Here is a 13,951-nt window from a genome sequence, read left to right on the forward strand (position 1 = left end):
CAATACCATGCATACATGTTAATTTGACCAAATTGATACATGTAAGAATGCTTTTATAGATTATACTAGTTTATATATGGCGCTGCAAATAAAAAATATAGAAAATTAATTGGTATTAGAATTAAATTGGATTTATTATTATTTTCTATCAATTAAAAAAATACTAGATGTACTTAATTAAACTACGGCAAACACACTTTTGAGATTATACTAGGATACTAGGAGTTTTTTTTATAACAAAATATTCATTTTTTTTTATGATTTGTAAAAAATATAATAAAATGAAAGCTTGTTTTTAAACAATACTATTAAACATGCATTTTCAGATGTAAGTAACTATTACCAATTTTCTGCTATTTATTAGAAAAACTCAATGAACCCTTGAAAAAAAGCTTAGAAAAAACATGGCTTTTTTTTTTAATAAATATACAAAACTCCTATTTTTTTATATATAACTAAAGTATGGCATCAGACCGCCAAAAGATGGCGGGAAGGAGAAGATACAAGTCTGCATAACACTCAGGTTTAGCAAATCAAGCAAACGAAGAGGAAAACCACAAAACAGAGCTGCAACCAGAGGATGCAGCTTTGCCTCCATACAAACAGAACTGCCAAGCTAAACTACCAAGCTAAAAATCCAAGGGAAAACTCCATAAAACCAAAGAACTATCTAAATTCTGATTTAAATTATTACTAAATCTTTCCAACTATCATCGACTTTTCCATGTCAAAAGAGATATTCAAAACAAGCTACTAACATCAAGAGACATCAGCTCCTCCTTAGGCCAACTCCGATATGCCGAGAAAAAAGCTCGCATTGTCAATTTAAAAACTTTAGCTGTTCTATTCTATCACTGCCCGAATTCAATTCATTGCCTGTTCTTCATTTGCGTACTTCAACTGATTCATTTGATGCTTGAAGGGGTGCATTGAAGATCAAGGGTAGTTTGAGTGCTGCGCAGAAATTCACCCCTGACATCTTCCCCAAGCGTCCTAAGCTGTGAGCTACTACTGGGAGACTATAAAACTGGCTGAAAGCTGTCCATCAACGTCTGTTACTGTTGATGAATTCATAAATTGTTGGTTTTTTCGTTTAACATGGGACTAGATCGGAGGCTGTAAGCCTAGAACAATCTTTATAATTATAAAGCTCCACAATCCTCTTTGTTTATCAATTTACATGTTCTTGTTTCTTGGACTACAAATCATTAGATTGTGCAATCCTTGGTTCGTTTGCAACACATCTGACATCCATCCCTAAGTTTCTATGATTATCACCAACCTGCTCATGTGATGTGAACTTTTGTTGTTTATATCATATGGTCGATGATAAAGGCCTGTGCTCTATTTCGTTCGATCATGGGAAGGATGCGATAGATTCTCGCACCAACGCAGTGAAAAATATATTTTTGCTCTCTCTCTCTCTCTCTCTCTCTCTCTCTTAGTAGAGAGAGAGGGTTTATATATATCCTGACATTTAAGAAGACTTGAGTTTTTTTAATAATAAGTTGTTTAGTAATTTAACTGTATTAAAATAATCTCATTTTCATGTTATCGTTGTCTTTGTAATTATATTTATTCATATTGTTTAAAAAAAGATTAAAAATGCACCAAACAACGTTAGAGAAGCTTAATCTATATCCCTCGTTAATCTAAAACCAAACACAATTTAAAATAATAATAATAATAACTCACAGACTCATATAGTGTAACTCCTCCAAAAAAAATGAAAAGGGAAAGTAATATTATATAATATTTAATGTACAGTTAAATGAATACATATTTCAATACTAACAATATCTCCATTTCTCCATGAACAAAAGAAGGTATTCAATAGCATATTAAAGAACTAACAGAAACACTAGCACTGGAAAGGCCACGCCAATTGCAACTCGATGTGGTGAGGATCTTGTGGAACCTGCAATTTTTCCAAGTGATCAAGAATTGGACGGACAATTTCCAAAAAAAAAAAAAACTGGAATTTTTTTTAAAAATAAAGATAATCACATTTCAAACAAACAAAGAGACACAGAGAGAACAATTTGAATAATTCACAAAACTCACCTCCCTTTGTTGCAGGTGTTGAATAGTTGAAGTAGAACTGGTAGTCAGAGTACCACATTCTACAACTAGATCCAGAAATATCCCAACTTCTCTTATTTCCAATAATATTTAAAGATGTCACCAATTGGAACAAGCACTTGCCACAGTTACTCTTGCTGAGATCTCTAGTGTATTGAGCCATGCCATACCTCTTCCCACTCTGTCCAACATCCAATACTGCGGTATAGAACATCGAAGGCTGGTTAGGAGTTGTGGAAGCAAGCTTTTTTGTGAAGTTAAGTCCTTCAGAAACCACTTTTGCATCTTCAAAATTGGTGTCATTGTGAATTGCCATTATTCCTGATAGATCCAATTCACCGAAAAAGCTCCGGTCTGAATACCTTACGAGACACCACTGATACCAAAGCGTAGCATCTATACTGTTTGAGCAGCCTTGTACCACGGTAACATTCTTGATGCAGGCTGCACAGTCTGTGGCAGAAATATCACCTCTGCATTGTGTAAGGCCATAAATCTTGTTAGCACCTTTACCTGCTGCGGTCGTGTAGAAGCCATTTTGGATAGGCGCATTAGCAACAAGTGAATTCAGAAGATCGCTCAGATTGGCTTGGTATTCAACTTCAGTACATTGCGAACCGAGATCGGAATTACTGTCAGCATCGCAAGGGCTAGATAACAGCAAAAAAGTTGAAAATAAAATGGATATTAACAATTCCATACTTTGAGTCCAAGGGAAACGAAGGGCAGAGATCATGAATGGGATGTGTTCTCTATTTATGGTCAGATCATAATCACAACTATCAAATCGTTGCATTTGTGGGGAATGTAATCATGCCGTGTAGAATTTGTTTGGCGCTACAAAATTGAAGTCAATGAAACCTAGTTGTACTGTTCATATCGTAAATGCATTATTATATATTTGTTTAGCACTACAAAATTGAAGTCAATGAAAGCTAGTTGTACTTGTTCTTATCATAATTTTTTGGCATTGGAAAATGGATGTGGATGAAAACAGTTGCTTAAATGAAGCTCCATATGGATATGCTAAGCAATATAAAAATTGAAGTCAAACAAAACTAGCTTGTTGCTTTTTGTTGAATTAAAGCTTGCTGGTCCTCTAAGGCTGAAGTTTAAATGGAACGGCCATTGTAAGGTTTCAGTTTTTTTTGGATGGAATTTGATTTCAATAATTAATTTTAATATGATATTCTGAAGCCCAAGTCACTTGACAGAGGCCAAGAGAAGCGCCACAAGTGAGGAGCATTGATGAACATATCCATATTAAATAAATAAACTCCATAAACTTATAAATTTGAGAAAGAGTCATCCACTGTAAAATTGGTTGCTTTTGTTGTGTTTTGTTTTCTGTTATTAATAAAGTTGGTTAACGGAAAATATTTTCTAGTTAAAAAACAATTTGGCTTGATTTTCAAGAAAGTATTTTTCTAAAAAATTTGGATGGAAAACACTTTCCGGAAGTTATAAAAAATTTAAAAATATCATATTATTTGCTAATTATATAAAATTTGGTCCTCAAACTTTTGATTGTTATATATATTTTATTTTCAATATTTATTTTTTAATTTCATCTCTAAAAATTAATTTTTTTATATTAACTTTGGTTCTCATTTTTTTACTTGTTACTTATTTTATTTGAAATAATTTATGAAATGTTAATTATTATTATTTTAATTTTTTCATCTTTTATTTTTTTTATTTTTTAGATTTGATCTCTATTATTATAATTATTATTTATTTTATTTGAGATAACTTATGAAATTATATTTTTTTTCAATTTCATTCTTATTCAACTTTTTAATTTGTAAGATTTGTTCTTTATTATTTTAATAAACTTGAAAAAAATAAAATATTAATAAGTTATTTTCCAGCTCATTTTCTATAACATAACCAAATACTGGAAAGTGTTTTTTAACTTATTTTTCATTACACTACCAATCATTAGAAAATAATCCACTTTCTCGGAATTCACTTTTCTAAAATTTACTTTGCAAAAAAAAAAAAAACTACTTTCCAGCAAACAAATGATGAGTCCAAACTCAACTATTCACATAAACATGTGGGCGAATATGAAAGGCCTAACACATAATGATGTGAAGTGTCTTGTTAATGACTTTATGAATTGGGTAAACAAAGTAAAGCCCAATAAAAAGTTTAGATGTTTACTATATTTATTTGAATAAAGAAACCCCAAATAGTTAATATTCAAAATATTTTTTTTAAAATAACTAGTTATTATCCCTTAATAATATAAAGGTAAAAAATCCTATGAAAGGTAAATGTTCAAAATATTGTTAAGAGTAATACAATTATGTTCATTTTTGCTATGAAATACTAAAGCAAAAATGAGTTTTTTAAAACACCTTGAATTTTTTTAGATATCTAACTTAGTTTTTTTATTTCTTTTCCTTATAATTTACGAGTTCCAAACACTTGAAATATTAAGGGGAAAATAAGCTAATTATGATCAATGTTGGCCAAGGTTTCTTTCTTTTAGACTTTGAGTCTAAGTTTGTTCATCATAGCAGACTTATTCTAGAAAAAACTGATGGGATTAGAGAACGTCAACACCATAGTAATTATAAGGAAAACAAAACACCAAGCAGCTTACCTTAGGTAAGGTGTACTAGGGGTGCTAAAACCTTCCATTTACGCAATCAATCCCTTATCTTAGAATCTTTGAAAGACTAGTTAGGTTTTCTAGTGATTATAATACTAGGTGGCGACTCCCTTTTTCACAAAAACAAAGACCCCGAAATCAATTCCCTGCTCCAGGAAGGGTTGTCGCGACGTTGCGCTCTCGATAGGGTACGACAATCCATTAAGAGAAAAAAAAATATTAATTATTACAAATAAGAAGAAGAATAATTAATAATAAGGTTCTACATATGTATATTTCTATCAAAACTCTAAATAATAAGACTTTGAAAAAGATTTTGCTTGCCAATGGCAAAAGTACAACATGTGAAACTAGCTTGAGAAACATTGCTTCTTCTTCTTCTTTTTTGAGAAAAGAAAAATAAACCTGGTTGTATACTACTCTGTTTCTGTTCAGAAATGCCTTGTCTAAACAAACATTAGACATCAAACATGACAAATGAATAGAAAGAGCTACACCAAGGTTGTTAAAAATGCTTTTTTTAACATGATAAAAAAAAATATAAACTCGAATTTTAAACTTGGATCGTAAAATTGCAAAATCATAAATAATTTTTTTAACTAATTATATATTGAAAATTTCAGCCATGAAATTAAATTATATTAAAATCTGATAAAGTGAGTCAACAATATTATAATCAATGAATGATCTAAATAAAATGAGTGAGATAAATAGTATAAATCAATAAATTAATAACGTGGAGAAATAAAAAATTTTAGAGCAAAACTTCTCAATACAAAAAAATCACTAAAAGGTAGGAAATACACATGAACTTGATGACAAATTGTTTTTTCCCATCATAATAAGTTTTAATGGACTCTTTTCGAGTTACAAGCTAATAAGCCTAAAATAGTAATTAACAAATATAAATTCAATAATAAAATAAACTTCCTAAACAATGTCTAATGCGTTAGAAAACATTCAAATTAAAAATAATTATTCAAAAATAAATAAATAAAATAATACAATAGTCTTTATGTTAATTAAAATTTCTCCATGTAGCTTGAATCTCCAATTTTTGCATATATCTTGACAGATTTGAGTTCTGATTTAAAACATGTTGTTTTCTCTCGTTTGGATAAATTATTGGGCTTACGATATATGATTGAAAAACTTCATATGTCTAGCTTCTAGTCCAATTTTAATCGTAGCAAAATTTCACTGGTAGCTTCAGATATGTCTCAAACAATACACAAAGGTCTAATTTGATATATTTGATAAGATTCATCTACGAACTTTGACCCTCTAAAATAATATGGTCTTGAACTCCATTTAACTTAAAAATTTACCACAATATATTTTTATATCTAATATTTCCCTGTAAAATTTTAGCTATATCCAATATACAGTGTGAAAGATATGTTTAATCTCGCAAAACTGGTCAAGATAAATTTTAAATTCAAATTTGGACTTCATTTAGTTCATATCATAAATTTAATAAACTTGTAAAATCAGATCAAGTTTACCGAATTTATTGATTTTGCATGAGTTAAGTACGATTTTACTAATTTCGAATTTTTAATCCAATTTTACATATTAGATATATATTAACTTATAAAATCATACAATTTAAAAAGTTAATTCACAATTTTAACAATAATGAGCTACGTGATTGTTTGTATAACAATTGGTTATATGTTATAACGATGTTATTTTCTAAATTCGAAGGAAAATATATAGATCTAAATCTCAACGTAAGCATAACTCAGTTATGAGTGTGAATTGAGAAATAAAAGATATAGGATAAACTAGACTGTAGATGTTAGATTTCATTGAGAAGCCTAGAGCCTAGAGTGGCCCAGACTAGAAACAAGAACCAGAGAGAAGATCAGCCTAGTTCATAAAAAAGGATTAAAGAGTCAAGCCCACAAGTCCTAACACGTCTCAATAGACATGAGGATTGCCATGAGCATAATTATAAGTAGTTTGGTACATGTGTTTGTGTTCAACATGGAATTCTAACAGTAGAAAAAGTCTAGATGTATCTTGATCGATACATGACTTCATACAAGTACACAACCTCCCTTCTACAATAAACGATCATGTTCAAGAAGTCTTTAAGGCTATAGCTTCATTCAGCTTCTTCATTCTTCACGGATAAATATCATTTAAAAAGAAAAAGAAAAAGAAAAGACTAGTTTGGATTTCTCATAGTATATATATGCATATATTCAGATCAGCTATTAATATATTGTGAAAAAAAATCATTATGAATTTTTCACAATAAATATCATTTAAAAAGAATTTATTATAAGATGATAAATTGCTACAGTTCAAAATTGAATATGTTCAATAAAAATCTCATAAATTGAGCAATATATTCGATCATTAATCAATAGACAAACAATGGATGTCTATGAGGTAATTTTGACGTGCGTTTTTATATACATTCATAAAATGTCAACTCTGTACCTGCAAACCCTACGCATTGATTACACAAATCTTTTCTAGACATAAAAATATAAGAATTTTGTTATAAAAAGATCGTTGCGTTTTTTTTCTTTTTTTTTAATTTTTAGAGAGATTATGTTTTATAAGCTGTCCTCTTCTCAAATCGTGGTGCATAAGAAATGAGGAATGCATGAAGGGAAAAAAACAAGAGAAAAGAAAATGACAGAAATCAGATCATATGGAAAGCTTTTGTGATTGCTAATACAATTATCCACGAACCAAAAATTTCTAATGCCTGGATTTCTTGTTTTCGTGGGGAGTGAAAGTGAAGAGGACCTAGAATATTTAATTTGTGAACCTATAGTCCAATCTGAATCCAATCGAATTTACTTTCTTTTCACTTACTTCCTCTGAATCCAATCGAACCACATCATTGTTGTCGTTTAGAGAATTTTAATAAATATTTTTGAATAGTGGTTTAAAGTTTAAATCTAGAAAGTTAAGTCAAAACTATTGCAAATTATTGCATATATTATTTGCTTTTCCTAGCTATGGATAAACATGCTTGGCAATACAAAATTGAAGTCAACTAAACTTGATTGCACATGGTCATCTCCCAGATTGTCATTGCTTAATTAGCAATATAAAAATTGAAGGGATTTACTTCTATAATCTTTGAAGATTATACGACAGATTTTTTTGGATTATTAAATGTACTAATCCATATGGTTTCTATTGAAGGCAATACAAAATTAATAGTCAATCAAATACTTGAAGATTCAGGCCACGAAGGTTAGATAAACATTTAAAAAAAATGTCATTAAATAATTACCCTCCTATGTTGAATTAATTTATTAAATTAAATTAAATTATAAGGTTCAGTAAGCGCTCAGGTAACATAAATTTTATTGTTCTGACCATTTTTCATTGAATTGCAAGAACGCTGCTTTAATATTTAGATGACGAAGCATATTTCCTCTCCAAACATACTATATAATATCAACCAGACCATATAAGATTTTGGATTTCTACTGATCAACTGAAAATTCAGAAAATGTTGAGATTGGATTTAGAAATGGAGAATGGCTACACCACAGTGTGATCCCAAGTTTATCTAAAGAATACCCCTTGCTCCCTTAAAAGATAGGCGAGAGGGGGATCATCGTGCATGGCCCATTGAGCTGCTAAAATAGCTGACCCAGAACTACCACCATGGCCCATAACACTGTTAAATGCTTGTCAATAGCATTTTCTTCTTTCCTTTTGCCATCCCTTCACTAGTTAGGATTCCTTTAATCTCAATTATTTTATTTTTAATATTCCTTTAATCTCTAGTCATTAGCCTTTTTTTTTTCCTTTCCTTAATTTCCCCATTTTTTTAACAAATAAAAAACAGATACATAAAAAAAAATATATAAGAATTTATATATGTTAAGATAGCAAAATTTTCATAAAAGCATGAAAAGAAACAGAGAGAATTTCTGCTAAATATAAAAAGAAAAAAAGCTTTTATATTATTTCTTTCTAGTTGTTTTTACTAACACTATTACATTTCTTTTATATCAAATTATGATTAGAAGTTTGTTTATATTATGTAACCAAAACTAACAAACATTCTTAATTGTTTAACGATATTAATAATATTCTAATCATTTTATTTTCTAATCTTTTAACATGGGGCAGCACTGCATTTTATATCTTTACAATGCCTACATTAACAACTTCAATGGATAATTTTATGGTTTTCTTAACATGATATATCATTATAAAGAGTGATTAAGAATATATTTGGTGTCTTTTAAAAATCATTCTAATTAAGAATATATTTGGTCATTTTTAATATTTACACTTATCTTGAGAACATCAGTGATTGAAGAATAAAATGCAAAAAAAAAAAAAAAGGTGCCTATGTTAACACACGGACAATTGTTAATCGGGCTCTTGGTGAAGATGGTTTGTTTTTGTCAGGTTTTGATTGTTTTGCATTCTAAAGAGGTAATGGCTGGTTAATTATAGCAGGTGCTTGGTCTCAAGACCTCTATTGATTTGGAATAGTCATGATAGATGGTTGTTTAGCTTAGGAGTTCTGTTTTGTATGGAGGCAAAGCTGCATGCTATGGTTGTTGCTCTGTCCTTGTGGTTTTCTTGGGCCTTTCCTCTTCGTTTTGTTTCTTTTGCTAAAGTTGTGTAAGTCCTCCTTCCGGCCATCTTTAGGCGTTTTTAATGCATTTCACTAGTTATCGAAAAAAAAGATAACGAGAGCAACAATCACTATTAAAGAACCTAAGACGTAATGCGGTTTCATTATATACAATTTATTATTGTTCACCCTCTCTTGTATATTTTCATTCTGGATAAGAGCTGTGTTACTTTTTTATGTCATTAAATATTTTCTCTCGATTAGATTTTTTTTTTTGGGTTAAATTGATGGTAAATTGCTTTGATTTGTTATGAAATAGAAAGATTAAAAGATAAAATACCAAAGTAAAAACACAAGAAAACTAGATGGTAAAATTAGTGCAATTTTGGTCCTCCTGTTTTTCAATGGATACATTTTATCTATATAGGTTTAAAAAATTTATTTTTAATTCAAAACTTTATTTTATTTAAGTTTTTGAATTTAAAATAAAAAAATTACTAGATTTCGGTTAAAATAAAAAAAATTATTGATTAATATCAATTACAACCATATAAAAAGTCAATTTTAATATTAATAAATTTTATTTAATGAGAAGAGTTTCAATGATATAAATAAAATATTTTTTAAATTTTTATTTCTACTAAAAAAAATATTAATAATACTTAAATATTTTTTTTCCATTCAACAAAAAAGTTGATACAACTTGCAACGTAGTACAGAAGAATTATGTAGTTATACCTAAAACTACATATTATGGAACAAAACACATTTGCCTTTTTTTCCTTCTTATTTTTAGAAAAAACAAAGAACAGTACAGGTGTACTAAGAGAGCAGAAGACACTTACTACGTGCCAATAATACTGGAAGCAACCCGTTAGTTGGTCAGTCCCATTGTCGTAGCAACATTGCAGTGAATCCCAGACGAAGACGAGCCACCTATTGAAATTGGCTTTAATATTTTGTTGCAAGCTGGTGTGACACAGGACCAAGCCTTCCCTTTTCGTTGTTGGTACCACCAGAGGAAGATTCATTTTGAAGCACGCACGGAGAGCATGATATATCAATATAAAAAGTGTATTTTAACAACCATTCTAATTAAGAACATGTTTATATATTTATTTGTAATATTTACACTTATCTTGAGAATATCAGTGATTGAAGAATAAAATGCAAAAGAAAAAAATGTGCATATGTTAACACACATTAAATTGTTAATCGTGAGAGATAACAAGAGCATCGATCACTATTAAAGAAACAAAAGATGTATTGCGGTATCTATACAATTTTATTACTGTTCACCCTCTCTTGTGTATTTTCATTACGGATTAGAGCTGTGTTTTTTTTTATATTATTAAACTTTTTTAAAAAATTAGAATTTTTAATTTATGGTTAAATTGATGGTCAATTGTTTTGATTAGGTATGCAATGGAAAGATTAAAAGATAAAATATCAAAATCAGTGCAAAAAGTAAATTTCAATGAATATATTTCGTCCTTTTAGGTTTTAAAAATTCACTTTTAGTTTAAAACCTCTTTATTGTTTTTAAGTCTTTGAGTTTAAAATATGAGAAAGATTCCCTAAATTCCATTAAAGAAAGAAAATTATTGATTAATATTAATTCTAATTGGATTAAAATTAATTTTGATATCCATAGATTTTATTTGATAAGAAAAGTTTAAATAATATAAAAAAACATAGTTACAGTTTTTGTTTTTACTAAAAAAAATTAATATGTTAGAAATACTTGAATATGTTTTTTTAAAGTTCAACAAAAACTTTGATTGCAACATTACATTGCGAGAAGAATTATCTAGTTATACCTAAATCTACACTTAACATATGGAACAAAACACATTTGCCTTTTTTCCTTCTTAATTTTAGAAAAACAAAGAATAGTACAGATGTAATAAGAGAGCATAAGACACTTCCGTACCCCTACTACTGGAAGCAACTCGTTAGTTGGTCAGTCCCATTGTCGAAGCAACATTGATGTGAATCCCAGACGAAGATGAGCCACATATTGAAATTGGCTTTAATATTTTTGTTGCAAGCTATTGACACAGAGCTTGCATCTCCTTTTCGTTGTCGGGAGCACCGGAAGAAGGTTCATTTTAAGCACTCACGGAAAGCATGATTGGGAGAAGTATACGAGGTAGTACTTCTATGTTTTTGTCTCGATGCACTTTTGATAAAAGAAAGATTCCGTATCTATACAATTTTATTACTGTTCACCCTCACTTGTGTATTTTCATTATGGATTAGGGCTGTTTTTTTTATATATCATTAAACTTTTTTTAAAATTAGACTTTTTAATTTATAATTAAATTAATGGTCAATTGTTTTGATTTGTTATATAATGGAAAGATTAAAAGATAGAATATCAAAATTAGTGCAAAAGATAAATTTCAGTCCTTCTATTTTTTAATTAATACATTTTGTCCCTTTAGGTTTTAAAAATTCACTTTTAGTTTAAAATTTCATTATTATTTTTAAGTCTTTGAGTTTAAAATAGGAGAAAGAGTCCCTAGATTCCATTGAAGAGAGAAAATTATTGATTAGCATTGATTCCAACTACATTAAAATTAATCTTGGTGTACATAAGAGTTTTATTTAATGAGAGAATTTCAAATAGTATAAAAAAACATAGTTAAAGTTTTTGTTTTTACTAAAAAGGATTAATATGTTAGAAATACTTGAATATGTTTTTTTAAAGTTCAACAAAAACTTTGATTGCAACATTACATTGCGAGAAGAATTATCTAGTTATACCTAAATCTACACTTAACATATGGAACAAAACATATTTGCCTTTTTTCCTTCTTATTTTTAGAAAAACATAGAACAGTACAGGTGTAATAAGAGAGCATAAGACACTCACTACGTGCCAATAATACTGGAAGCAACCCGTTAGTTGGTCAGTCCCATTGTCGTAGGCTCGTAGCAACATTGATGTGAATCCCAGACGAAGATGAGCCACATATTGAAATTGGCTTTAATATTTTTGTTGCAAGCTATTGACACAGACCTTGCATCTCCTTTTCTTGTCGGGAGCACCAGAAGAAGATTCATTTTAAGCACTCGCGGAGAGCATGATTGGGAGAAAGTATACGAGGTAGTACTTCTACGTTTTTGTCTAGATGCACTTTTGATAAAAGAAAGATTCCGTGTGGATATGAGGGTCTTAAAGCATGTCGGGTCCATTTCTATGGCTGGTTGGCTGTCAAAAGTAAATCCTTTCTACTCCTTTCAGAATCCAAGAAACACAACAAACAATATTTTCATTTAATGGTTAACTTTTTTAACTGCTTCATATTAATTTGATCTTGATCATACTTATAAATTTAATTTTGATATATAAATTTGATTCGATAATATGTTTAAATTAGAAAATTTGATCCAACCCAGGAATCCAACTATTTGATGTCAAGGTCTAGACAGCCCAAAATATATTTTTGATTAAAACACTTCTAATTTACTTTTGCAAATTGAATTTGGGTCACTTTTCTACTCTACTTTTCTAGAGAAATCCGAAAAGCAATAGAGCATGCTCTAAGTTATGCTGGATTTGTTAAACTCACAACCCTTTTGGTTGCCTTTAACAGGCTTTGCTTTGCTTATCAGGGAGAGAGAGAGAGAGAGAGAGAGAGGGAGAGAGAGGTAGAGCATGCTCTAAGTATTGCTTTCACAAGTAAGAATATGCCTAGTGCATTCGTAGTCCTCGCATCTCACTTCATTGTTATTCTTTCAAGTAATGAATAAGATGGATGACCAACTACTCTATATATCATAATATCATATTCAGAAAGAATAATGAAATTGTACTCACAAAAACTGGAGTAAATAAAACCGACCACATCAAGTAAAATGCAAGTCAATTATATATATACAAGATTGATCGATGTGATGTGAGATAGGGTTGTGTAAAAAATTCAAAGAAAATATTAACACATATGGATCTTATGCATTACATTAATCCACTCATGGCCACCCACTTGGGTTTTACAAATGATTGTAAATACAATTTGTTCAAACAAACTGATCAGCATATTTCTTGACGTCCAAATTATATATTGAACAAAACTTGAGAGATAATACCAACCTAACATAATATATATATATATATATATGGCCTTATTAGAAGTGACATATAATCTATATTATCTCTTTTAGAAGTGACATATAATCTATATTATCTCCATGATCATATTATTGGTGTAAGGCGCAGGGAGATGGCGATAAGATGACAACCCGAGTGTCTTTTTTTATTTTTAATAATACTGGATTATATTAAAAACGACAGGGAAGAAAACATTACAAGAGTTATGTTTCAAATAAGATAATTTGTACAGCTATATCTATTTTAGTTTGTCCATTTTTATTTGTACTATGATAAAAATCATTACCAGTTATTAATAATCGATTATATTAAAAACAGCCATCTATTATAACCCAAATGTCACGTGTCTTGTTTATTAAGGGGAATGGAAAGGACCTATTTCCTTTTGGTTTCGCTAGTGAATTGAATTTCTAGACAAAAATTCTGTAGAACTGCCATAGTAACGACTGGTTTTATGTCTAAATGGTTACCAAATCTTAAACATCCAGTTTACAACAAAACAGTTAACTATATGATAAATTGATTCTCATACCTGCGAATGTACCTCTTTATAATCAAAGAA

At 29.5% G+C, this 13,951-nt stretch overlaps 1 protein-coding gene across 1 annotated transcript; it reads right to left on the reverse strand.

Annotated features, from left to right (window-relative positions):
• Positions 1 to 1,724: 1,724 nt before the first annotated feature.
• Positions 1,725 to 2,836, reverse strand: LOC105107346 (cysteine-rich repeat secretory protein 38-like). The gene is made up of 2 exons (XM_011001238.1): positions 2,065 to 2,836; positions 1,725 to 1,918 (listed from the first exon to the last, which is right to left on the reverse strand). The coding sequence occupies exons 1-2, from the start codon at positions 2,816 to 2,818 to the stop codon at positions 1,842 to 1,844; spliced, it is 831 nt and encodes a 276-aa protein (XP_010999540.1). The 5' UTR covers positions 2,819 to 2,836; the 3' UTR covers positions 1,725 to 1,841.
• Between the last annotated feature and the right edge of the window lie 11,115 nt (positions 2,837 to 13,951).

Source organism: Populus euphratica, unplaced genomic scaffold (assembly GCF_000495115.2).
Source record: "Populus euphratica unplaced genomic scaffold, PopEup_1.0 scaffold157.1, whole genome shotgun sequence".
Taxonomy (NCBI): Eukaryota; Viridiplantae; Streptophyta; class Magnoliopsida; order Malpighiales; family Salicaceae; genus Populus; species Populus euphratica.